Source organism: Myotis daubentonii, chromosome 3, assembly GCF_963259705.1.
Source record: "Myotis daubentonii chromosome 3, mMyoDau2.1, whole genome shotgun sequence".
Classification (NCBI taxonomy): domain Eukaryota; kingdom Metazoa; phylum Chordata; class Mammalia; order Chiroptera; family Vespertilionidae; genus Myotis; species Myotis daubentonii.
The window spans coordinates 123,342,266-123,369,226 of record NC_081842.1 but is presented as its reverse complement, the minus strand read 5'-3'; the positions used below and the strand labels follow the sequence as shown (position 1 = coordinate 123,369,226).

Here is a 26,961-nt window from a genome sequence, read left to right as displayed (position 1 = left end):
CATAATTTATAGCAGGCCCTGAGTAGTATAGTATAAAAGAAAAAAAAAAGCCCTATTTAACTGCGAATATGATAATGGAGACACACAAAAAAGCTTAAATCACTGCTTGATTTTGTGAAATACAGAAAGAAAGCATAAGGATTAGGAAGATAGTTAAGACTTTTTAAGACAAGAGTTTGACTAGGGCGACTCCTTGGCCTGAAATTCACTTGGAATACAAAACCTGTGTGCAGATATCTACTGAGTGGTATTAAATGCCTGGTAATTGTTTGGGAGAAAGACCTTTTAGAGAACCAGGGACAAAGGAGAGTTTTCAAAAACGAAAGCAAAAACAAAACAAAAACCCAGCCCCAAGTAGGAGAGGAAACCCAAAGCGTAACTGTGACTGTGGGAGAGAATCTCTACCCTTCTTAGCTTTACCCTCGCCACCGCCCAGAATTTGAAGGGCTGGTCAGACCAGATGAGGTGGGCTGGGTAAGAACAAGTCCTCCTACTGAGTGGACCCGTTTTCTCTCTTTGTCATTCATAGCTTTACCAGCCGTGCTGCTAGCACTGGGAGGCTGAGTAAGAAAGTAACAAGGGCTGTGAAGGGGTCCCCAAGAGAAAACATCAAATCCCTCCTGAAAAGGAAGGAGGCAGTATAGGGCACAAAGGAGAGAAGTGCATAGGTTAGTGGGTGCCAAAGCTAAGCAGGGTGAGCAAGGCTCTGAATTAGAGGGTGGAGACAGAGAGCTGGTACAGAACATCTTGTGAGGGTTCTGTTCCTCTCCAAGGAAATAAAAGAAACCAGGATGCTGGGTTCTGCCCACTGCCTTCCCCCTCTGGACTCTTCAGGATCTGACCACCAACTGCTAACAAAATGGGATCCGCATCCACTCCAACCTTTGACTTGCAAAGGGGAAGCAGGTCGTGTTTTTTGGCACCTAATCCTTGTTGGCTGCTCAGCCTGGCCTGTCACTCCATGCTAGTAGGTAAGAGGAAAGAGCAAAAGGCAAACTCTCCCTGAGCACAGGAAAGAGAACATAAAGGGCACTTCATTGCTTCAAATCCAACAAACTCTTGCCTTTCATTATCTTGCCTGGTTTTCTTTTAAGTTCCTTTCAACTTCTGGTTTTTGTTTAGTCAGAAAGAGCGAGGGTGAAGGAAAGAAAGAAAGAACAGAAAATGTTCCTTCTTCTCTTTCTCTTCTGAGAAGACCCACAATCAGAATCTGGCCTGTGTTACTCAAGGCGCAGACCCCACACCATGTCAATTACACAACTTGGGGGGAGAAGTGTAGAGTTGCATTGCTGGCTGGTGGAGACAACCTGGCGATTTGAGGATGCCTCGGAGGAAATAGTTCCCTAAAATAACTATTTGTTACATACATTTTATTGAAAACATTTTACATCAAAATAGTTTGGAAAACTGTAAAAGTATACATAAGTGCAAATATATCCTCCTTTTAAAATACAAGTGTGAGTATACATGAGATAAAAATATCTTTAAAATACCGTGGTAGAAAATAACCTTGTAAAAAACGTTGTATTGTCACAATACTGAAAACCGTGTTCTTAAACTACACACATTGTTTCTAAATACTTTCTTAATACTGTTCTTTGGCATTTATATCCAAAGGTAGTGTTTGGCAAAACAGAACTCCTTCCTTAGGTAGGCAATGAGATGCAGCTTTCTTGAAATCTTGCGTTTAGCACTGCCTTTTTGAAAAGCACATACATTTTTATAGACGAAGAAAAACACACAGACAACTTGTCTGCATTTTTCAGACCCTGATTACTGAAGGCAAGGAAGATCCCAGAGTTAAATGCTTATGTTTTTCATATGGTAACTTTTTACCATCTTCGCTAAGAAGTTGAGCTCTCAGCTCTTCCCCTCAGTGGAGCCTGCACACATTTAGGACATTATCATGCCAGGGCTTGTCCTCCTACCAATGGTAGATAAGTGTCAGTGAACACACAGGCCTGGGGATTCTAAGTGAATGGTGTGCTACTTACAGCTATGGGGTGCACTTTATGTGAGTCCACCTCAGTTCACGCCCCCCTCAAAGGAGAAAGTGGCCTTGGCATAGCCTGTCTCCCTCCATTCACATGACACAGGGTTTAATATCCTGACAGACGCTCTGGTGATGGTGGTGGTGATAGTATGGCCCACTAGCAGAGGGATGAAAAGAAGAAATGCCGTTGAAGTTGAGGACGAAATCTTTTCTGTCACACACTGGGGTAGAGTGATGCTGGTACCGAGGCAGTCCCACTGAAAGAAGGAAGAAAATAAAAACTCTCTTCAGAAACAAATTTGCCCAGGTGAGGATGGAGCCTGTTAACTTTCAAATTTTAACTTAATTGGTAACTTAATTGGAATCTTATTAAGGTCTATTGCTATAAAACTGGTAGAGGAAACCTAGCTCTGGCAGTTTCTCAAAGTTTTAAACGATAGGTCATAGGACAATTCTGGAATCATTAAATTTTGTTTTGATGTACCCACAAATACAGAGCCACAGAGTGCCTGTTCCCCCTCTAAAACAGGCTCTTTTTAAAAAAATCCTCGTCTGATGATATGTTTTACTGATTTTAGAGAGAGGGGATAGGAGAGAGAGAGAGAGAGAGAGAGAGAGAGAGAGAGAGAGAGAGAGAGAGAGAAAGGCATCTCTATCCATCAGTGGCCTCCATATGGGTGTCCAACTGCAAGCCGCAGCTCGTTATGTGCCTGGCAACCTTTCAGTGCATGGGAGGGTGCTCTAAACAACTGAGCCACACGGGCCAGGGCTACACCGGTTCTGTGCCTAAATTCCCCTATTAGTCCTCACAGAGGAGCAGGGACACTGGGACAATCCGACCCAGTCTCTTGTTCCAGGTCTCTGAGCACAGGGCTTCTTCCAGAACCCAACCCCCCACACCAGAAACACTAGTGTCGCCCTCACATTTTGTTTCCCAACTAACTGGCTGGGTCAGAAAAGCAGGCCACAGCAGGGATATTTCCTGTGCCTTAAGGAGGGACAGAAAACAACCCCAGCACTAGAGACAGGCTGGGGAAAGATAGCATACATCTTCGTCTTCGTAGGTCCTGAATGCCTTACACTTCCCCTAGAAAGCCAACACTCCACGGAGCAGATAAAGCCCTCCCACAAGAGCTCAGCTGGAGATCCTGCTACCCGCGGGGGCGTCTGGCAGTGCAGGGAGGCCCTCGGAGAGAATGGAGAAGGCCCGCACTCCTCTTCCCCGGGCTGCTCCTCGTCCAAGAACCGGAGCCACTGGGCGCCAACCAGCCACTGCCCTTTGCTTTTGCTTTCTCCTTGTGTGCGAGCCCTGGGCGCAATGGGCCAGGGGTGTCTGTCTCGAGCTGGGACCTGGGCTCCTCCCGTACAGGGCCTGTCTCCGGGCCAGGTTGGGTTAAGCCTGTTGGCCTGAGTCTTTCTAGTAACCCGTGCGGTGTGGGAACCATAAGGTGCACATTGGTGCCAGACCTGATTCCGTTTTTGAGTGCGTGAAAATCAGAACTGTCGCCCGCTGCGCGCGTGCCCTGCTCACATCGCCTGGGCCTGGCTGCATCCCAGCTCTATCGAGAAGTCAGGTTGCTAGATAGCTGGCCACTCAGCCTACGCTATTGCCGGGTGACACCTAATGTTGCCAAACATGCGCTGTAGTGCTCTCAAAGCAGCAAACACGGGTCCCCGATGTGCGCGCGTGGCTCTGCACACAGGTGCGCTCGCCCAGCAAGTTAGAGCACGGAGCAGCGCCAGGGCGCAGTCGCTGGACCCCTGAGCGAGCGCTCACATCTCCACGAAAGACCCGGCCAGCGCTTTCAGGTGACGGGAAGTATGATAAAAGCCCTGGCTCCTTTCTGAAAGGCTCAAAGGATTTACCGAAGGGTGCAGAGCCTCTCTGAGCACCACCCGGGCCTTGGCCGCCCTATCCCGAGTGGGAAGGCGCGCACCGTGTGGGAGTGCTGGGGAGAGATCATGCTGTGTGTGTACGCGCGCGCGCGCGCGATCGCTGGGGTTGGGGTGCGCCTGGGTCCCACAGCCTCAGCCCTTCTTGACCTCCCCGCTGCTTCTCTCTGGGCTTGGGCTTCAGACTCTCAGTAGGCCCCGGTCGGGAAGGCGGCACATTCCCAACCCGCAGGCCGCGCACCGCCGCCTGCGAGATGCCAACAAGCACTGGGGCAGCGGGTAATAGTTCAGAGGTACGGGAGCCAGAGGGCTGGGGAGGAAGGCGCAGAGAGTCCCGTTCTGGCTTGGGCCGAGCCATGGCCTCCTTGGCATTTCCAGAGGTCATTCGAGGCTCCCCGGGGAGGCGAGGCCCCGCTTGCTCCGTTCTCTGCAAGACAAAGAGTTGTGTTTCCCGGCCCCGCATTTTTGGGGGCGTCTGCGTGCCCCCTGCGTGTGGGGTGGGGAGAGGACGGCCACTCAGAAGAATCAGAAGTCTCTTTCCTGAGTGTTTTCTTGTTTTTGATTTTTAAGGTACTTCTTCACCGAGGCTGCGAGGCCTCAGAGCCCGAGTCCACGTTGGGCAGGCCCTGCCGGGACTCCAGTGGACAACTGGGCTCCGCCTGGGGTGGGCGGTGATTGACAGCCAGTCCTCGGGGATTAAAAAAATAAGAGGGGAGGGTTGTCTGTATTGGTTACTTGCAGAAATTCCCATAAAATTGAACAAGACTCTGCTTTCAGTGGGTTAAGTCAGGCTAAAATCCTCTCCGGTGTGGTCCTGCCGAGACTGTCTTTGTTTAGTTAACCTCTGAGACCCGCATTTAAAAGGCCTGTTTGGGAAATTTCACCATTCAGGGAATCAACATGTTTTGCCCATTTCTGGGCTTCCCTTCTCCCCTCGTGCTCTTAGGGCACACGATCCACGCACATACAATGTATGCATTATCCTTCCTTCCATTTTCTAATTGGGGGTGGGGAGGCAAATGTAAGCCAGAGCACCAGTTGATGGGCAGCCCAGCCGGATTTTAATCTGCAGCCGGGGTGCCCCAGAGGAGGTTAATATAAGAGAGTTCAGCATAACCGGTTCAGCTCAGTGGATAGAGCGTCAGCCTGCGTACTGAAGGGTCCCAGGTTCGATGCCGGTCAAGGGCATGTGCCTTGGTTGCAGGCACATCCCCAGTGGGGAGTGTGCAGGAGGCAGCTGATCGATGTTTCTAGCTCTCTATCCCTCTCCCTTCCTCTCTGTAAAAAAATCAATAAAATATTTTTTTTTTAAAAAAGGAGAGTTCATCTCCACTTTCTTGATAAACCTGGCTAAATATTCAAAGTTCTTCTCCATCCTATCTGTCCCCTCCCACTGACCATTTTGGCAAGTCAATAAATTTTCATATTCCTTGACCAACACAATTTACACCAGCAACACAAGTGTTGTCCAAGAGGCAGGCATTTCTCAAGGGAGTCATAATGTGGACCTCAGGTCCTGCTGACCTAAGACAGACTTAAGTGTCACCAAGGTGGGTCAAGTGATTCAATCTGTGTGGGGAGGCAGGAGACTTAACAGCCTGTGAAAGATCCTGGCATCCCACTGCTTTCCTCTCAGCCCTTCTCTTCCTCTCAACACCTTCTCAGGTGCAGCTCCTCTCAACCTACCTACACCCTTAGAATACAGAACTGTCCTGATATTTTCTTTTGGGCAAATTACAACCAAACAAAATTTACAAATGACACGAGGAAGCAGCTACAGCTCCTTGGCCAAAGTCCCCCAAAACCACATGCTTTCTCTCTAAGCTAAGTCAGGCCTGAGACTTGAGACCTGCAGTCCATAAGGTCACCAGAGACCCTAGGCTGACGACTTTGCACCATCCTCCTAGGAATGTAAATTCGAGAGGCCCACCTCTGGGCTAAGGGTATGGGGGAGGACGGTATGAACCTAATCCTCTTCCCTCCATGAATAAAGTGCCAGCTTCCCCCAGCATCAGCTTCTCCCAGCGCCTTCAGACCCCCTAGGCTGCCGCGATCCGCTGCAAGTTGCAGTAGCCTTGGAGCCTGGAGGCCTAGAGGCGACGCCCCCAACGGGCGCAATCCGTTACCTGACAGCTCTTCGCGGGCGTTCTGGTGCAGGTAGCTCTGCTCCAGCGAGTAGGAGGACATGCTGGAGTGCAAGCCTGCGGAGGCCGCGGGGTTGCTGCTGGGCGTCAGAGCGGCAGGCTGCTTGAGGTAAGGCGAGGCGCCGGGAGAGCCCCAATGCGCCCCTGGGCTCGTGTAGGGCGAGTGGCACTCGATGGCGCTCGCCAGGGCAGGGGACGAAGGCACAGGGCTGCTGCTGCTGTCCGGGCCGTAGTCCCCACCGCCGCCGCTGCCCCCGGCCGTGCCTACACCCCCAGGCCCGGCGGGCACGGGGCAGCTGGCCATGTAGGTGGAGCCCGGGTTGGGTGACATGTGCGGGACGTGGTGGTGGTGGTGGTGGTGCGGGTGTGCGTGGCCCGGCGCACCCGCGCTAGCGTCGTAGCCCCCGGGCATCATGTCAAGGCCGCCGTAACCGCCTTGTCCGTGGCAGCCGAGCGGCGCTGACGGGGGTGCCTGGAAGTCGAAACTCTGGGGCAGCAGCGAGGCCCCGAAGCCCAAGCCACTCACCACGCGGTGGTACATGGGCTTGAGCGCCTGGCACTTCCTCCTGAAGCCGCGCGGCCGGCGGCGGAACGAACCCTCCTCGAACATGAACTCACTGGCGGGGTCGATGGTCCAGTAGTGCCCCTTGCCGGGCCGCCCCAGGCCCTTGGGCAGCTTGATGAAGCACTCGTTGAGCGAGAGGTTGTGGCGCACAGAGTTCTTCCAGCCCTGGTAGGCGCCGCGGAAGAAGGGGAAGCGCGCCTGCAGGAACTGGTAGATCTCGCTGAGCGTCAGGCGCTTGCTGGGCGAGCTCTGGATGGCCATGACGATGAGCGCTATGTACGAGTAGGGCGGCTTCTCCGGCCGCCGCAGCCCGGAGCTCGCCTTCTTGGAGACCCCGCTCCCGGCGCCCACGCCGCCGCTACCGCCGCCGCCGCCGCCCGCGCTCTTGCAGGCAGCCGCGGAGGCGCTGGCGCGGTTGGAGGAGGAGGAAGAAGAGGAGGAGGAGCAGGAGGCGGACGAGGAGGACGACGTCGAGGTGGTCTCCGGGGTGGCGGCTGCGGACGGCGGGCTCATCAAGGCGGCCTGGAGCGCGCCGGGAGCCGGGCTGCACGCGCGGCGGAGCGGAGCGGGCGGCGGGCGCGGTGGGGGCGGCGGCGGCCCGCCCTCGGTGGTCATCTGGGACCCCGGAGAGAGGCCGGGCCGCGAGGGCGGGCCCGGGGCCGGGAGCGGAGGCGCCGGAGCGGGGTTGGCCCAGAAGCCCGGCGAGCGCCCTAGCCCGCCACCCGGGCTGTAGCCGTGACCGCTCCGAGCCAGCGCTTCGGTGTCGACTCCCTCAGCTCAGCTGGGGCTTCTGGCAGCGGCGGCGGCGGCGGCGGGCTGGAGGCAACGCCCGGCGCATCACTCCCGCGAGCCTCGCGCTCCTGCCTTGCGCAAGGTCCAGCGGGGCTGCAGAGCCGAAGTGGCCGGGCGCCGGACAGCTGAGCCCGCGAGGAGGGACTGTGGCGGGGACCTGGGGGACGAGCCCGATGCCTCCCTTCAGGAGCGCTCCTCGCTCTGTCTCTTAGACTTCCTCCCTCCCGCCGCTCCCCACGGCCGCCCTTCCTCCCTCCCTCCCTCCCTCCCTCCACCCCTACCCCGCCCTGTCCCCTCCTCGCGCCGCCGCCTCGGGGAGGGCACGCTCCTCCTGGGCCCTCAACCTGCCCCCCACTCCCAACCTGGCGGCAGGGCTCCTCTCTTATCTCCTTCCTCGTCCTACAGGGTCCCCCTCGGTCTTTCAATTCCTCTCAGGGCCTCTTTCCCTCTCCCCCACCCACCTTCCTTAAAAGGAGGCGATCATAGACTATTCCCCTTTTTGCTAGGATGACCCCCACCCCAAGCAAACCTCGACCACCTTTGGCTTTAAGAAATATTCCTTTTGCCCCTTACAGCACCCTGGCCGCTTATCCCAGACACTAGCTGACCTCAGTGGATTGGACCTATCGCTCCTCTCCTTCCTCCTCCCCCTTCTCCTCCTTCTCCCCATCTTCCCTCCCCTTTCTCCTTACTCTCCCCCCTCCCGCTCCTCCTCCTCCTCTTCCTCCTTGCCTGTCCCAGGCCGAGTGGTGCTGCCACTGGTGCCGCCGCCCGCCGCTGGGAGCCTTCTTAGCTGTCTTCTTCCGGTGCCCGCACTGACACCATCTGTCAACTTCATTTAGACATTGCAGCACTCAGCACGCCAGGGTGCCAGACGCCCAAAGGTAACGTGCCAGTCCTCTCTCTTTCAGACAGGACCTGCAGGCTCCACAATTGTTAGTAGAGGACGGGGCGAGGAGCCAGGGCGCCCTAGCGCCCCAGGGTTATGGCTTGGGGCAATCATGAGCATTTGCTGAACTTTGAGAAGAGGGGTTTAGATAGAGAAAACTTTAGAGAAGCTGGAAGTCTGGTCGAATAGGACCTATTTTGCATTTGTTTGCACTTCCTTTGTGTTTTTCACTTGATGCTTTGTAAAAAATGCAAAAAGAAGGCTGGTGCTGAGTGAGATAAGTGAGATAGATGTATTTATATTCCGTCCAGAACGGGGGTGTGTTACTGCAACTAGATTTACATCCTCTGTCTCAAGCTGTCCACCAACACAATTACGGGGAAGGTATGTTTTCTGGGCGAATACACCACCACAGTGTGGCTAATTCCTCTCTGAGAAAGAGTCTGCCTGGGAGAGAAGTTGTGCCCTGGGAGGAATTACTTCCAGTGAGACTGGACAGTTAGTTATTGGATTGCACGTGCAAGGAAATATAGTCTGACCGGGAACAGGGGCTGGACATAGGAGGTGGAGAGCTGCGGGACTGGGAGCTGGCCGGCCACACAAGGGCTGATGGGGGCGGTCGGGAGGGGGGGGTACTGCAGAGGACCACATGGGAGGCAGGGCTGGGCACACCTCTGTCTCCACTCTGAAAGGACCAAGGTGCAAACCTGAGTGCTGGGAAACCTGGGGAGATGTTCGGTCAGGAGAAGGGGGAGTTGTGCTGAGATCCTGTGAATGATGGGCAGCAAAGAGCCTTGGGTGGAACAGAACCAAACCAGGCCTCTTGGGGCTGGCATTAGCTATCTGTGCCCCGAGAGTGCCTGGGGGACTGCTCCTGGCTGAGTGTGCCAGTGGGGCTGTAGAAAAGAAGAGTGGGAAGGGTGGGAGGGGGAGGCTGGGGGTTGGGCTGGGTCTGGCCCCAGACAGTGACCTGAAGTTGAGTGGAAGCAGGCTTTTTCCATCAAACCCTGCCTGGATACCACACACAGAGACGGAGTGTCAGTTTACTGCCTTGAGCCGGGCTCCTTTTCCCTAAGCGCCACAGTAATTAGACAAAGAAAACCTAAATTAGTTGAACAGGCGTCGACAGCTTCCTCCAGAGCACCCCTGGTACCTACATGGGAATGTGTCCGAAAATGGCTTGATTGTAGCCCAGAGTCAGCTAAGAAAACATGGCCAAAATGAACTCAGTTTACCGCCCATTTCCAATAGAAAAAAGAAACAAGTCGTTCTTTTCCGGATGGGATGTTTTGATTGAGTTGGGGTAGGGGTTTGCAGTAGTTTCCACTTCTAAGAATTTCTTTCTGAGTGACTGGAGAGCAGTTTTTGTGTGTGTTTGTTTTGTTTATTTTTAGGGATGGGTCCCTATTTATTTTATAGCTTTTTCCTCTTATCTTCTTTTTGTCATTTTGCATGGAATAATTTAAATATAAGTAATTAAATATAGAAGTAAATATAGTGTGTTCACTAAATCAATGCTTTAAGTGTCTGAAAAATAAATAAAATAGAAAGTGGAGTCAGGACTGATAATATTAAAGGCGCTCCTCTCTCTCTCTCTCTCTCTCTCTCTCTCTCTCTCTCTCTCTCTCTTTCTCTGTGTGTGTGTGTGTTGAGAAGATAATTGGCCAGAAGCCTAGAAAGAAAGAAGGCAATTATTTCATTTGTAGATGGAGTGATGGGCAATGGGTTTGGGGGGCAATTCAGCAAGTGAATATCACTGTCACTAGACCCTCTCTGATTTTCTGCACTTGGGGGATTCTATGTACTTTGGCTGTTAGGCCCTAAAAGGTTTTAAGACCCAGAGACTGAACAATAAATAGCATCAAACCTAAAATCCAGTCAGGGCTTGGAATAACCTTGTATACCAGTAGTTTCTAGTTTGGGGGTCAGGAGTCTTTTTGAAAACACGATGGAAGCTTTGGAGCCTATTCTTAGAATACTCCCATTTTGCTAGTGATATTGGGGAGTCCACAGATACTCTTTAAGACAAACAAACAAACACCCACTCTACACATTGTTAGTTTCTACCAATTCAAATGGGTAAATTATCAGGGATTTTTAAAGGCTCCCTTCCTCATTCAAGTGACAGTGGTATCTATTTCTCTAAACTTGCAAGAAATGCCACTTATAGTTTGATGGGTATTACAGGATGCTAGACAAGTCCTGGAAGGACAATGGATGAGAGCAGTGAGAGCCCAGCCAGGAGCAGGTCAGCTGACCTAGAGCCTTTCTCTTCCTAGGGATCTCAATATCGCCCTGCACTCCAAAAAGATAAAAAGGTTGGTAATCTTCTGAACAGGAAAGGGCTCTTTGTCAAAACTCTCTCGGAGACCTTATTTCTGCCTATGGAAACTGTGCCCCTGGCAGAGACCCCCCACATCTACAAAGACTAAATCCTGCATTTGTTCCTTACAGAATTCACAGGTACATGCTTTTCTACTCACATCATGGCACTGGCACATGATCCTCATCCACCCTTTAGAGGTAAGGAAACTGAGGCTTAGAAAGACCAGCTGATTACCTGAAAGTCACACCTGAGCAAGTGACAAAGGAACCTGTAGCACAGGCCCAGGTGTCCACTCCCATTCTGCTTCCACTACATCACAGCAAAACCTCTCTGAACTTTGTTTTAATTACCAATTTATACAAACCTCCTGGGTAAGAATGCCTGTGGTAACAAATTATGTCAAATTCTTTATCCCTGGCAAGAATATCTCAATTTCTGCTTAGCAGATAGTTTAAAGGGAAGTCGTGTTTGTCTCTGGAACAGAGATAAAGCATCCTTGCTTAGGATGCTTCCCTCTCTGAGTCCCTTCTTATGGTCCTGAGATCTTCCCGACCTACCGACCCTCCACCCTCACCTCTTTACAAACAAAACCCTTGATTTCTTTTTCTTAGGGAAGGAAAGGTATGGGTCCTTAAAGTGAGTATAGATCAGCCCAGGCGCTCCTTGGTTAACCAGAGATACACAGTCTCAGTGCAGCTGGTCCCCTCTCCCAACCGGTGCCCTTCCTCCCCTTTGGAGACTGTCCTGGACTGGACTGGAGGTTCCTTACCAGCTCCAAACCCCAAAGGCCGGCCTCTGCTCATGTGCAGGGGAGTGTAAACTTCGTGATGCTTGGTTTTCTCCGATTTTGTTTTTCAATCAGCATTTTATTCTAGGAAATCTTCATTATTGCGGTTTAAATTTTGTGTTTTTAGCATGCTTCCCGTGCTTCGTGGGTTTTACATGAAAGGGCTTAGACTAAACCAGTAACCCACCAGAGATGTGTCTGCACCAACGCTGTTTACTGCATCTATGAACTCGCCTCCACTGGGCACTTCTTCTTGCCCCTCCCTTTCTTCCACCAGCCAGGCCAGAGCAAAGTCTCTTCTCAATTCAGTTTGAAACCACTCTGTTCACCTTGTGTTTTGATACAAAGTTAACGTTTGTAGAGGATTCTTAACTCCCGGGAGGACTTTCTACTTGGGGAATGAGGGGATTCAGTGCTGAGGACTAGGGGGTGTCAACTGTTTGAAGAAACCACGAAGGACCAGGAGCCTGCGTGCCACAGGGTCAGCTCTAGAAACTTTACGATAGAAAATCCATCCAGGAGGCCAGGAAGAGACGCCTAGACTGGAGTCGGAGAGAACTTGGCGAGGAGGGGCAACTGTGAATTCTATATCCTTCTCAGCGTCTGTTCTGCTTCCTCCGTCCAGAAACCCCCAGACCTCCGGGTTTGAACATCAGCCACCCAATTCCAAATGTTTATTTGGATAGATTCTTCCGCTCTCCAAACGCCTGTGTCCCGGGCAGGGCTCTTTTTTTATATATATATAGCTGGAGAGGTCCGCGGATAGCCCCAGATCTCCTGGGTCTGGATTGGGCATGACTTGATCCCCGACTTGGTCAGGTCTGAGGTGTTTGGAGAGGGAGAAAAAAGAAGTCCAATTTACCAGAGCTCCACGGGGAAACGGCGCCTCTTCCTATCTCAGATTTCATTCCCCTTGGTGGGGAGAGACAACTTTGGAGTGCTCGACAGGCAGTCCACCCAGCTGCCAGCGGGCCCTGACTCAGGGTGTGGGTGAGGAGGTATCAGACCAGACACCTGCCTTAGGCATCACCCACAGCCTGCAGGTTTATTTGTGTGTGGGGGGCGGGGCTGGACATCGAGAAGAGGGTTTCCATGGAAGGACCGGTCATTCCTCTTAAAAGGCAACTGTATGCCTTCGAGAAGGAGAGAAATGACACCGAGCTGAAATAGACACAATTTGTGCGTCTCCTGTGGGGGTTGGAATGAGTGGGCTCCCACTGGCGAAAGACAAGGAGGGAAGCCTGTACCACATAGTCTCAGTCTTGGGAGCAATAAAGGCAGAAGCAACTGTGTGTGCTGGTGCCTCCCAGCATGTTAATTCTAGGTCCACTTGTGCTGCTGGGAGGAAAATCACCCCCGATGAGACTGAAACGCGCGGAAGCAGGCCGCATCTGGAGCTCAGCATCCCTTCCCCTGTGCCCACCAGACTGTGCGTCTGGCCCGGGTGGCCACAGAGCCCGCGGCCCCACGCCTAGGGAGGCCCCGTGCCTACCGCTTCTGCCTGCCTCCCCAGGCTGGGAGGAACGTGGCGGGGCCTAGCCCGCACGCTGGGCAGGGCTGGCAAAGGGGCCGGGCCCAGCCCCGAGGGTTCGCGGGACCAGGAGCGGGAAGCCCGGAGCGCTGCGGAACCCACCAGCTAAACGCTTCCGCAAGTCCAAGGCCGCGCCTGGGGAGGAGAGGCCAACCCACTTAGGGGTCACGGGCAGAGAGGCTCCCTACCCAGCTAGAGTCGGGTTTTCTTCTGGTGTCTGGCCGAACTCCTCTTACCCGCCGCCCCTCCCCCAAATAAATAAATATCTCCAAGGGCTGCGGACTCCGCGGGGCGCTGAGGTAGGTGAACTTCCTGGAGCGTCAAAACTCCCCTCTACTCCTTCCCGCTGAGCTCAGGATACGGAGCGCTCGCTTCTCTTCAGAAAAGGAAACGTAGCTCTTCCAAAAATATAAATCAGCTCTGACGTCCAAATCTTTCTTTTGTCCTCCAGCATCCTCTGTGGGGATAAATAAAACCTGCTAGGCGCCCGGAGCCCGACTGGGGACCTGGGGGCGTCCAGACTGGTCCTCGGGAGGTGCTGCCTTTGGAGAGCCTTCCCTCCGACCCACCCCCCAACATTCCCCTACCCGCCCCCATCTCAGCCAGCGGTTAGTCCCTATTCCGGGGGGCGGCCTGACCCCTGTGCGGGAGGGAGGAAGGCAGCTTCTTGACGCAACCCCGGAGCCTTAGAAGGCAAAAGGCCCGCGAGGCCGGCTTGAGGGGAAGGGATTACGCGGCGCTCGGGCGCTAGGACGGAAGAGGCCAGGAAAGCAGGGGGCACCGCGGCTCTGTGGGTGGGCAAGGCAGCTCCAGGTGGGTCTTACCCTCGAAGTTTCGAGTCCTATCTGGCTACCACCGGGCTCCACATAGGGGGTCTCGACCCCAGGGCAGCCTCGCCTTGGACAGGCCCAGAGGAAACCATGTTTGGGGCTGAGAGACCCCGAGTGGGCCATCTCTGGAGGCTGGTGCTCCACGAGAAGGAAGAGGCTGGGCAGAGTCACAGGCTGTGTCCCCGGCTTGATTACAGGGGTTCTGAACCCACGGACCGTCTGGAAGGCTTGAACCAGGTCATCCTCGTCCTCCCCCCATCTCCCGCCTCCAGTTTGGGAGAGTTGGACAGGGTTTTGGTCGGGGATTCGAAAAGAAATATATACCACGGGAAACCACAGGCAGTGAGTGTGGCTGAGGAGCTGGCGGAAGAAGAATCTCAAAGGTGAAATCGCCTCTGGCACCTCCACTTTCTTTCTGCTCCCCTGACACCCTGATGTTGAGAACCCACCAGCCTGTCCGCTGATCCCCATCCCCTCCCCAAATAAATCACCCCGCGTCACCCACGCGGGGCAGCCTGAAAGGCTGCTGCGGAGGAGGATTCCAGGCAAGGCAAAGTCTCCACCTGCGGGGCTCTGCCCTCCTCTCGTCACCCCCCACCCCCACTCTCGCCCCTGCTCACAAAGGTTCTTTTCCAGTCCTGGGGCCTTGGGGCTGCGAGGTGGAGGCTGTCTCTCTCTCTCTCTCTCTCTCTCTCTCTCTCTCTCTCTCTCTCTCTCTCTCTCTCTCTCTCTCCTCTCCCCTCAGAGGGGTCTTATTGATGAGCTGCCTCAAAAACCACCGCCCAAAATGTCCCAGAAGGGTTTAGACAATCCATCACCCACCACTTCAAGAATGCTTCCTCCCTTTCAAACACAATCCTCGCACACCAGACGGGCTGCGGTGGGGAGGGGCGCGCACTTGAAAAGAGAACAGCTATATAATCAACGTCAAAGCCATCCCGCAACCTTTCGGAAACAGGGACTCGGGCCAAAAATGCCTCCAAATGATTTACACAGCCCCCCCTCGCCCTCTCCCCTACTCCCCTGCTTAGACTGTCCTCGTGCCTGCATCACGCAGCCAGCAAGGCCACGCACTCCCCCCCCCCTCCGCGCCCCGCCGCTCTGCCTTGAACGTTAACACCAAAGGCTTCTCCGTGGGGGTTGTTTGCATTTAGGAGAAAGCACTTGTCATCTTGGGGTTCCAGGGAGGAGGAGAGTCTCGGCTTGTCCGATATGCTTTTGGGGCCTTAGTCATGGTGTCTTTATTGGTGGAGAGCGGTGAACTGCGAGGGCCGGGCCTGTGTTTTTGCGGTTGTCAAATGGGCATTACCTCCCCTCCCTACGAGAATCCTCCCATTCTTCTGTGTAGCCGCTGTGCCTCCCTTTTCTCTGAGGCACCTCCCGGTAGAGGCTAGAGTTCATCTCGCTTCCGCTGGGTGGCGCCAGGCTCTCGGGAATCGCGCTAGGCGAGGCTGACTCTGGTGCACCTCCTCCACTCCCCTTCACTTTCCTAAGGCTCTCCGCGCGCCCGGCCCAGGTCTGGCCTCGAGCCGGTCAGTGTTTGGTCCTCAGGTGAACAGATTCCTTTAAATATTGCTTACCTCATACTCGGTTGACCACCTTAGGGCATATTCTGCTTTTTCTAAGCCTCCACCCCGTTAAAATATGAAGTAGAAAATTAGCCACATACTTGTACGCAGCTATTGAAATGAGCTCTATCCATTGCACACACGAGTAGGAATGTTTGAATTTCTTCAAACTTGCAGAAGAAATTCAGGATTCAGTTCAGTTATTTTGGTTCCTGGAGCTGTCCTGAGATCTAGCAGAAAACAGACCAGAGCCTCGGGAGAAGCCAGCTCCGCCGCTTCTGGAGCGAGGAACTGGGGAAAGCCTTTCCCTTCTGGACCTCAGGGGTCTCATCGTGAAGTGCCTCCAAAACTACTCTTGCCTTCTGGGTCTACAGTAACAGGAAGACAACTTTTTGCCCCCTAAACTTGTCCGTTTTAAAGTCTGCAAGATAAAAAGGAATATTGGGGGCTCTTTTGCGACCTGCTGGATACAAAGTGGGGGAGGGATGACAGGCCAGGTGGAGCTAGGCTTGGCAGTCAAGAAAGCCAGGGGCACTAGATTTGAAACTTCAGACCAAGATTTACCCACCGGTCAGGTCATCCTCTGCAACAGAAGCAACTGGACTTTATCTTTCAGAAAACAAGAAGGCATTCTTCATAGTAACTGATTTTTCTGGAAAAAAACACACACAACTTCTAAAAATTAACTTTATTGAGGTATACTTTACATACAATAAAACACACCCATTTTAAGTGAAGATGTTGAGTTTTTATTTTAAAAAATATATATTATGAAAAGTTTCTTAGTACACACAGGTGGACAGGGTATACAATTAGCCCTCCCTCATATACCCATCACCCAGATTTAACAATTATCAAGGATATGCCATACTTGCTTCATTTATCTCTTTTCTATTTTCATTTCTTGCTGAAATATTTTAGGGCAAATTCAGACATCATGTTCTACAAGTAGACCTTATTACTTTTCCCCATGCCTTCCAGTTCTAGCTCTCCATACCTAAAATTACATTTGGCACAGACAATCACGTTTCCTTGGGGAAGTTTGAAATTGTTCTGGATGTGTGTTTTACAAACAGAACTGTCCATCCTGCTGCTTCCTCCCCCCGAGTGACTTCCAGCCCTGGTTCTTGGCTTTTTCCAGGCTTTGTCCTTTCCCCATCCTCACCAGGGCTAGGGCTGTGAAAAGGGGTGCTCCTCTGTTCAGCCCCCAGAGTTGATGCCATACATTCATACCAGATCATACATATGACATTAATTTTATTGCAAGATTACATGTTCCTTTGCGTAGATCTATACATGTGTATATTTGTGTATGTATATTTGTCCATGTGGACCATAGAGTAGTTCCAAATTGTTTACCCAGGCAGTGGGCAGCCAGGAAAGACTTTTTTTGTGTTGTTTCTAAATGCCTATAGGAGGATGATGGACTAGGCTAGAAAAGTGAAGGTATCCTGGGAGGAGTGGGGTGGAACACGAGGCACTGGTTGGCCCATACCCTCAACCACCAGTTCACACTATGCCTCTGGGCAAATATTTTATTGAGTTGTCTGCTTTTTCTGCACCACCACGTAATACATGTTACCATAGTTGTTAGCATTTCCCTCTTTTTCAATGCAACCCTGATCAGATGAATAACTATGCGGTGGTCATACATAGCCCTAGATTTTGTTTGACAGCGCACCTGTTTCTTGTAACTCTCTGAGCTTCAGTATCTAAATTTTTTTGGTAAATTGTAAATTATAAAAACAGTAACAGGCCCTCTCCCACAGTGACTATAAAGGTGAAATAAAAATTGTAAAAAGTGCCCGGCCCTCATGGCTTAGTGGTTGACCATAGATCTATGATTCAGGAGGTCGCCTTTCTTTAAGGTCAGAGCTGGGCTTGCAGGCTCTATCTCCAGTGTGGGGCGTGCAGGAGGCAGCCATCAGATTCTCTCTCATCATTGATGTTTCTATCTCTCTCCCTGTCTGTAATCAATAAAAATATATGTAAAAAATTGCAAAACGCCTTAACATATATTGACATATGCATTTATATTATTGTTTTTTGCCCAAAGGAACAAAAACGCTATTTGTTTTAAGATACTCTAAGTTTCACCGTACCTGGGATTTTTCCTCCCCACAGAACTCTCTCATATGCATTTTGTATTTTGTCCTTAATAACGAAAAGATGTGTCCATTGTCTGTAAGTTTAAGTTACCTCTGCTGGGCATGGGTCTCTCCGGGGGGTCTCTCCGGGTGTGGGCGGGGCCGCGGGGCACAACCAAGATGCGTAAGTTCTCTCCGGGGCGCGCGGGGAAGGGGCGATGTTTCCTTTGGTGGGGTTCACGCAGACGTAGGCGGGATCTGACTGTTTCGCATCATCCGGGCCTGGGCGCTCGCCCTCTGATCGCGATGGGCACCGCGACCAAGGCGGTGTGTGTGTGTGTGTGTGTGTGTGTGTGTGTGTGTAGAGCGTCATTTGTCCTGAGCAAAGTGTGCCTCGGGGAAACACCTGCGGAATAATGCCAGGCACAAGCGGAGGGCTGTGTGGGATCTGGGCTCGCTCACGGGATCGAGCCACAGACCGCTGATCTGCACTTGAGGAGTTTCTCTGCCCTGAGATATCTCCGGGAAAGCATGAAAGCGCAGCAGGAAAAACTTGCCCGCATGCTGCTGCACGAGTTGCAAGGGCGCCTGGTGGGCTGCTCGCCGATTTGAGCCGAAAGCAAAGCAGGGGCCGGAATTTGTTTCAGGCGGAAATTTCCTCCTTTCCGTCCCATTTCCCGTTTTCAACAAACGCAGGCGCTGGACCGCCCTGTGGGAGGCTACAAGGCAGGCAAAGATCCTTCACCACCCACCCAAACCACAGCGCCCCGGGAGCCCTGGGCGGCGGGCGTGGGTCCCTCAGCCTCCTGTTTGGGCGGAAAACAAAGGGCCACTGCCGGCACCCCCCACCCAACCCCATGAGTTTCAGGCAACTCTAATTCTGAAATACAATCTGCGATTTAAATACTAAAGTCGTAAATGCTTTCTGCCCATTTAATTTTTTTTCTGTGTACCTCCCCGCCCCAATACACCCTGCACTTCTAGTTACAAGACCTTGAACAAGTTATTTTTCGGGATTTCAATTTCGTCATTTTATAATTGGGATCATATTAGCTGCTTCATAAAGTTGCTGGGAGGATTAAACGAATTAATTAATCCACATCAAGAGCGTAGAATAGCAAGCAGCACCGGAGGGGGGTTGCTCAACAAACATCAGCCATGAAATTGACCACGAAGATTCCTCTGACTTCGGACCTCCTTTCCCCGCGGGGTGACTTCCAGTTGCGGTCCGAAGGGCCTAGGGCTAACGGGGCCAGCCACAGCCACACTCCTGGGCTTGGTTTCAGTTTTAATATTCGATTAAGAATTAAGAGTTATAAACGGAGCTAAGAGAAAGTACGAAAAGTCCCGGGGAGGACCCCTGGCTTAAGGCTCAAGCCCTGCCTGGAAGCAGGTGCGTGCGGCCCGGAGAGCTCGGAGGCTGGGCGCTTCTGGGCGCGAAGGCCCGCCCAGCTGTCTAAGAAGGGGCCTGGTGACCCGCATCAAACTTGATTTAGCGCAACGTGCGGTGCTTTGGCTGCATCGTCCGGACGACTCAATGCGGGCCAAGTTGTTTGGGGTGATGGGTGCTTTGGGCAGCGGTGCGCTACCGCGCCCTCAGAGTGGAAGGGTGTCCTGGTCGGGTAGGAGTGTATGGAAACGAGGCTCAGAGGGCGACAACTTTAGAAGCTGGGGCTGGAAAGCAGGGAGAATATTTTCCTTTTAGTGCCTTCGGACTCTCCCGTGTCTGATCTTGGTCAGGGTCCTCTCTGGCTCAGGCCTGTCATGGAACACTGCTTGGAAAGGCAGACAATAAATGCTGCTCTGCCACTTGGGATTAGCGGGGGCCTTGGGCTCGGGAAGAGGTGTGGGGCCAAGTAAGGGGCAGGCTGGACTCTGAAGGCAAAATCAGACCCGTGGTGGCCGCAGGGCAGGGCGCAAGGCGCAAAACTTCAGGTGGAGCCAAGGCTCCGGGCAGGGGAACTCTGACGGTGTTCTGGAGGGGGTCCGGACGCGGCTGCTCCGCTGGGCCAGGAGGGGCAGAGTGAGAGGGAAGTGACCTCTTGAACCTCTTCAAATGCAAATCCTATAAGAAGTTTTTTAAGGAAAGAAAAGCGGAAGGACAGGGAAAATGGAGAAACAACCGAGTCCACCTGAGGCTTGAATGGCCTTTTAAGAATTCTAGGCCCCTGGGGTTTGCAGACTTCCCTACAGTAGACCAACGATTGGTAATGAATTTTGGATTTCCCCTCAGGAGCATGAAGCTACCAGCTGACTTCCTCCAATATGCATATTTTACATATATAAACACCTTCATAGTTTAATAGCCATTTAAACAAATCGTTCTCATAAACTCTTACTCCTAAAACCATCTGGCACAAAACAGCTTTTCTTTATCGGATCTTTTTCTTCCTTCTTTTCATTACTGGCTTTTGCAGCTAAAATTTCATCTCCAGATTGGTGGCCAGTATTTCTATATGTTAACTTTGCTGTCTGTTCTATTGTAACGTCCCACATCACTTTCCCTGTCAAGGATAGATTTAGAATATTATTTTTCCTATTATGAGAGAGCTAATGTATATTTTGGGAAAAAGCAAATATTCCTTTTGTTTATTACTTGTTGGTTATTAACTAGCAAATGAGGCTGTTCCACTGCAGGTATCCTAATGAGACACTCAGCTATGATTAGTTCTCAGCTTTAAAAAAGACCGAGTTATTTCCATTTGTCAACTTTTCATTCAGCAAAAGAGAGGCTCTTAAAGTTTTCTTCTCCCAGTGAAAGGAAATTTTGTTTGGGGACATGAAAATAAAAACTAAACCTCTAGAACTCAAATTTTGGGAAAAAATTGGTGTGTTAAGTTAAACAGGCCAACTGGGCAGGCATGATTTGGGGGTGGTGGTTGGGGAGGAGGGGAGTATGTAGGTCTTTTGGACAGTGATGCTCATCTGAATAAGGGAATAGGATGCATTTGTGGGTCTGGACAAGTGTCAGAGAGGGGCAAGGTAAAGAAGGTAGGGAGTGATAGATTCTCTTTTGGTGAAAGCCTCCTTAATAAAAGACTGATTAACAGTGTTTGATGACAGGCCCTTAAACCTGAAAAGCAGGTTTAAGCATCACCCATTTTGGTCTGCTGCTTCATGTAGGTAGAGGGTGGGTGTTGGCATCAGGCTGAGGGGACCTGCCCTTCTGAGCTCAGCAAAAGCCAAATTTAATAAACTTCTTTTTGTTTTGTGGTTTCTGCCTATGGAAAACTTCTGCAGTTGGAGTGCTCTCAGAAAAGATCTGAGCCTGAAGAACTTTCCATCTGTAAATCAGTTACAAAACACAATGAAGTGGAATTATAGTGTATTTTATGGACATAGGGTTTTAACCAAAAGGAAAAGAATGCGGATGCATATAGCAGGTAAGTGTGACTACAGAAGAAATTTCTAACATTAGCATGTATAAATTCACAGTGATGTGAAAATAATAAATAATTTGAGTGTCTTGAATTTATTATAATATATAATAAGTTCATTATATGGCTTTCTAACTAGGAAATTGTTTCAAGGCCAAGATTTGATTGATGTCTGAACTTTGGATGTGCCTACAAAGTGAAGATCAGAGTTGGGCAGTGTAGGTAACACCCCTGAAAAATATTTTTCCTGGCCTGCATTACTTGTACTTTTTCTTCTAGTTTTCACTTGCTTTTCTGATATAATGACAGTGCAATTTACCTTCATACCTTGAGTTAAATGTGGAATTTCAATTGGTGGGAATAGAATAAACAATGTTACTCAAATAATGCAGATATTTCATTTGCATAATTAAAGTTACCTTTACCTAAAATGCTTCTTAAAGCTTTAAATATTACTTTAAGAAAAGGAATTAACTCTGAAAATGTAAATAATTTTAAAAATTCTAAACTTCACTTTTATTTTTGTGTGATAGCTTGCTTGCATTGTATTTACTTGCAATGATTCACTTTGTCTTTTTGAGGGGACATGAACAATTTTGCAAATGTCTATTAACCTATTAATCATTTAAAGAGGGAGACGTAAACACATCCTCACTTTTTTAAACTAGGCTAATGGAGTCATTGGAAGATTAACAGTAAACCCTGAGGTCAATACAGTTTGACACTTCCATTAATAACTCAGAGTTTCAAAAGAAAGTAGTGTGTTGGAGAATAGGATAAAAATGCATTAAAAAACTTGCTAGAGCCCTAACCGGTTTGGCTCAGTGGATAGAGCATCGGCCTGCAGACTGGAAGGTCCCAGGTTCGATTCTGGTTAAGGGCATGTACCTTGGTTGGGGGCACATCCCCAGTGGGAGGTGTGCAGGAGGCAGCTGATCGATGTTTCTCTCCCATCGATGTTTCTAACTCTCTATCCCTCTCTCCTCCTCTCTGTAAAAACTCAGTAAAATATATTAAAAAAAAAAAACTTGCTAAAGAACTTTCTAGATATATGTTTTTTTGGTTTCTATTTTAGTTTGCCTAGCATCTTTTCCTTCCTGCTACTGATGACAGCATCTCTGTATCCTTAAGGAGAGCTCCCTTCCTCTCACTCAGTGTCATCCTGGTCCCATCACACTGCAATGACACTGTCAGATGTGGGGTCATATGACCTATGCCTGTCTGTATTACCCATCCTTTGGCCACTTGGTTGGCTGAGTGTAGACAGGGGGTCAACCTTGGTCACTTAGAGTCCTTCCCTGGGATTATTAGCACTAAAGATAAGAGAGAGGTTCAACCTTTTCCCCACTAGATCAGGAATCAGAAGGATGTGTCCTTGGAATTTTCTGCGACCATCTTGTCACTTTCCTGGCTCCTTGGCAGAGCCCATTTATAATAGAAAATAACCAACCCAGGAAGGAAGCAGAGGAGACTGAGAGAGTGTGGGCTGACAACACTGTTGGAAATGAGGGGCTGGCCAGGCCCTGGAGTTCTCATTTAATCAGCCAGTTCGATTATTCCACACATCATTATGAAGACAGACTTGTAAACAAGTTCATACATAAACGAGAAAATTTCTAATGGTAATATAGGGGAAGAAAAGTAATTTTCCTTCTATCCTTCTAGGTTCTTTTGGTGAGACCCTCCTTAATAAAAGACTGATTAACAAGAGATAAACAAACACAAGTTAACAACATGTACACCTCTTGTATACATGAGAGAGACCCAGGAAACGAGTGCTCCCTGAAATGGCCCAAGCCATCATATTAAATGCCATATTTAGCTGAAGACAAAAGAAAGATGTTCTGGGGTGGGGGAGCCAGTGGAGGGATATTATTTTTTAAATTCCAGGGAACAAGGGTAAGGTTGTTACGGAGGTTTAAGTAGGTGTCTTCTCCAGTGTGAAGAGTTTCTTATGATTTAGTATCACCCCTTTCTTTCTGGTACGGAGAGGGAGACACAATGAATATTTGCCTTGTACGTGGAAATGTCCCTCATACAGGGTAACTTCTGCTCAGTTGTCAGAATGTCTCCTGTGCCTTCTGTTTCTTCAAAGTAATCAGCTCAAAATAATCTTTATGTCAAAGAGGCATGTTTTGGGCGGGCATATTCTGTGCCCCTTCAGTAAGAAGTCAAGATAATATAATAGGGTGACACAATAGAGAAGGGCTGTTGGTGGGCCAGGAAAGTCTTCCTTGGGATTGATATGGGATTTGATTGAGGTGAGCCAGCTATGGGATGATCTAGGCAGATGGAGGGAAGATACACAGGCCCCAAGGAATGATCTTAGGACGTTCAAAGGATATCGAGTTGTCCAAGGTGTCTGAATGAGAGAGACAGCGCTAACAAACAAGGATAGAGTCTAACTTCTTAGCTCTTCTTTTTCTAGACAGTTACCCTGAAAATACCCACAATATTGTTATGGCAACATCACATTGTCATAGACTTTTTGCAATATAGCACATTAATTATCATGCTTTTACCAGTCACCAGACTTTCTCTATTTTTCCCATGAGGCACTCACATTTTAGTGGGATATGTTTGTAGATATGCTGATTTTCCCACTTTAGTTACAGTCACATCATTCCTGAAGTTGGGATATGGAATTAGTACAGATAATTGTGGAAGGTAATATGTGCAGGTCTGGAACTCTAAATGCTAGGGGAAGACCTGATAAGATATTGTTGTAATTAACTTAGTTATTAATAACAGGAAAGGAGCAAAGGGAAGGCCGAATATTATAGGCATGTCATTTGTACAGCTTTGCCAGGAAGCTGCAGTTTAACACTCTCCAGGCAGACACTGGTCTATTCCCCACGAAACCTTGGGGGAAGGGACTGGACAGGGGGGAAATAGACGCATTCAGCCTCTATAGCAGGGGTGGGCAAACTTTTTGACTCGAGGGCCACAATGGGTTCTTAAACTGGACCGGAGGGCCGGAACAAAAGCATGCATGGAGTGTGTGTGTGAACTAATATAAATTCAAAGTAAACATCATTACATAAAAGGGTACGGTCTTTTTTTTCAATAGTTTTATTCATTTCAAACGGGCCAGCGGGCTGTAGTTTGCCCACGGCTGCTCTATAGTCTGGGTGAAATGGGGAAGGTACTTTCCTGAGAGCAGGTCATTGGCCAGAGTAGGCATGGCCACTGCAAGTATAGGAAGATTTGAGATATTTAATGCTCTAAACAAAGAAGTTCGCTCTCTTGGCTTTGTGCTCTTGTGCTCCTGGTTTCTCTTGGTTCATTCTTGGTTGCTCTTGGTCTCTCATGATCCTATTGGTTGACTCTTGGCTTGCCAGGCTCTGATGCTCCTGCTCTCCTGCATTTGCCCACATGGCTCACAGCCATGTGGACCCCACACACAATGGACTAATGGACTGAAACTAGCCTGATGTTGTACCAGACCCAATTCCAATGTAAACTCTGGACACTGGCTTTGCTTTTATTTTTTGTTAATCCTCACCCTGGGATATTTTCCCATTGATTTTTAGAGCGAGTGGAAGGGAGAGGGAGAGATAGAAAGAAGCATCAATGTGAGAGAGACACATCAATTGGTTGTCTTCTGTATGCCCCCAACCAGGACCAGGGAACCTGTAACCAAGGTACATGTCTTAATCAGAATCAAACCCGGACCCTTCAGACCAAGGGCTGATGCTTTATCCACTGAGCTAAACCAGCTAGGGTCTGGTTTTGCTTTTATATCTACTGAATCTCCAGCTGCACAGCTAGGACTGGATAAAGAGAAATGAGACTTTGGAAACCCTGGGATGTAATTTCACACAAATTAAAATGACTCATCCTCCTGTGCAAGTCTCAGAATATTCTTCTTCTCAAGATATCACAAGTACACCATCCCCAGCATTCAATGGGGGAAGGGATACCCCACTTCCACCAGTAACAGTGGAGTTGGTTCAGAAGACAATTATGAGTGATAGATGGGATGAAGGATGACACTCATGATGAAAAGATAATAGAGTTGAGAAAGCTGAAGAGGAATTTTACTGGTGGTCTTTAAATAGGTGAAAGATTCATATTTTGAAAATCAAAAGTGAGTTTTTAAACTATAGTGAAAGGAACCAAGAAGGTATCAGGATGATTGAGGCCACATGCAATAGAAACCTTCACTAATATACTAAGTGTGCTATCTCAGATAGCCAGAAATATTGGTGTAGGGCTCTTTTGGGAACTGGTTGTTTTAGCAGCTCAGTGATACCAGCAAGGCTCCAAATTCTTTCTGTTGTTTTTTGTTGTTGTTGTTGTTTATTTGTTTGTTTTTTTACCTACAGAATCCACTTCATCTTAGAACTTGTTAAAATAGCATCCGCTGGAGCTATGTGCTTCACTTTTTGCATTTAGGAGGATATATATGGGGAAAAATCTTCAATAGTGGAATGAACATTCTCCTTAATTTTTTTAGGGGAAGTTTAAGTCAATTGTTTCTCTCCGGATCAGTAACAGTTTCCAGTGGAGTGTTGTTCACAGATCATCTAAGCCAATAGTAGGCAGGGACAGTGGGGTCAACTTGGACTAATGACAACTCTCTGATGCTGGGAAGGGGGTGAATCTCTGTTGAGTGATAGAGTCTCGTGCATGTCATGGGATTAAGAAATGAAATCTGAATTCATTAGGAGGGAAGGAGGGAGGGGAAATGCATGCATGAGGCATTTAGGGTAGATAGAAAGAGGAATTATCTAATAGAGATGACTTTGTATGCTGGTAAAATGTAGCATGGGAGGATATGGAATTTCTTTTTCTAAAATTATAGGATTTGATTTGTCTTAATCCTGTAGTTTTGTCTCTGCTTTGGTCTGAATATGGGGGCAGGGTAGTGTAGAAGCAAAAGAGTGTGCTTCCTAAAATTACCATTAGATTTACCTGAAATCTCTGGTTAGCACACAGATTCAAGAGTCTCACCTGGAGATTTAGATGTTGTATTTTAGGGTAAAGTCTATGGCACTCTATTTATTTTTGTTTGTTTTTGACCCGAAACTTTTAAAAAATATAATTTTTATTGTTGATAGTATTATAGATATAGCCCCTTCCCCCTACTTTGTCCACCTCCTCCCAGCCCCCACCCACCTTCCCATGTCTTCACTATCTTATTGCCCTTATCATGGGCTATGCCTATCCTATATAATAAAAGCCTAATATGCAAATTGTCCCCTCTGGCCCTCCTTTGACTGGGAGTTTGACCGGGAGTTCAACTGCTCGCTATGACGTGCACTGACCAACAAGGGGCAGCCTTCATGCTTTGGGTCTTATTTTATTGGTCAATTCATTCTGTTCATTAGATTCCACAAATAAGTGAGATCATGTTATACTTGTCTTTCTCAGATTGGCTTATTTTACTTGGCATAATATTTTTCAGGTCCCTCATGCTGTTCCAAAGGGTGAGAGATCCCTCTTTTTTATAGCTGCATAGTATTCCATTGTGTAAATGTCCCACAGCTTTTTATTCATTCATATACTGGTGGGTACTTGGACTATTTCCAAATCTTAGCTATTGTAAATAGCGCTGCTATGAACATAGGGATGCATATAATCTTTCTAATTGATGTTTTGGGTTTTTTAGGACATATCCCCAGAAGTGGGATCACTGGAATCCATAGTGGCAGCACCAATCTCCATTCCCAACAGCAGTGAACTAGTGTTCCTTTTCCCCTGCATCCTCACCAGCACTTATTTGTTGATTTTTTGATGATAGCCATTCTGACAGGTGTGAGGTGATATCTCATTGTGGTTTTAATTTACATTTCTCTGATGATTAGGGACTTTGAGCATTTATTCATATGATTTTTGGCCAACTGAGTGTCCTCTTTGGAGAAATGTCTATTCAGGTCTTCTGCCCACTTTTAAATTGGATTGTTTGTCTTCCTTTTGTTGAATTGCATGAGTACTTTATATATTTTGGATATTAACCCCTTATCATTGGAAAATATGTTCTTCCATACAGTGGGTTTCCTTTTCATTTTGATGGTGGTTTCTTTTGCTGTGCAGAAGCTTTTTATTTTGGTGTAGTACCATTTGTTTATTTTCTCCTTAGTTTCCTTTGCCCTAGGAGATGTATCCATAAACATATTGCTACGTGTGATGTCTGAGATTTTACTGCCTATGTTCTCCTCTAGCACTTTTATGGT

At 49.1% G+C, this 26,961-nt stretch overlaps 1 protein-coding gene and 1 long non-coding RNA gene across 2 annotated transcripts; one reads left to right on the top strand and one right to left on the bottom strand.

The window, feature by feature from the left end:
* Positions 1 to 1,351: 1,351 nt before the first annotated feature.
* Positions 1,352 to 7,625, bottom strand: FOXF2 (forkhead box F2). The gene is made up of 2 exons (XM_059688408.1): positions 6,013 to 7,625; positions 1,352 to 2,250 (listed from the first exon to the last, which is right to left on the bottom strand). Exons 1-2 carry the CDS (start codon positions 7,208 to 7,210, stop codon positions 2,084 to 2,086), a joined length of 1,365 nt encoding a protein of 454 aa, XP_059544391.1. The 5' UTR covers positions 7,211 to 7,625; the 3' UTR covers positions 1,352 to 2,083.
* A 59-nt stretch (positions 7,626 to 7,684) lies between these two features.
* Positions 7,685 to 21,014, top strand: LOC132229383 (uncharacterized). The gene is made up of 3 exons (XR_009451673.1): positions 7,685 to 8,271; positions 20,646 to 20,788; positions 20,922 to 21,014. It is a non-coding gene; the product is annotated as an uncharacterized LOC132229383 (long non-coding RNA).
* The last annotated feature ends 5,947 nt before the right edge of the window (positions 21,015 to 26,961 follow it).

Bases quoted from the DNA above. Each gene is read 5' to 3' on its own strand.
- FOXF2 (XM_059688408.1), bottom strand. From the start codon at position 7,210: ATGACCACCGAGGGCGGGCCGCCGCCGCCCCCACCGCGCCCGCCGCCC. The intron at 2,251-6,012 runs GTAACGGATTGC...TCCTTCTTTCAG, and splicing joins CGCCCGCGAAGAGCTGTCAG to TGGGACTGCCTCGGTACCAG.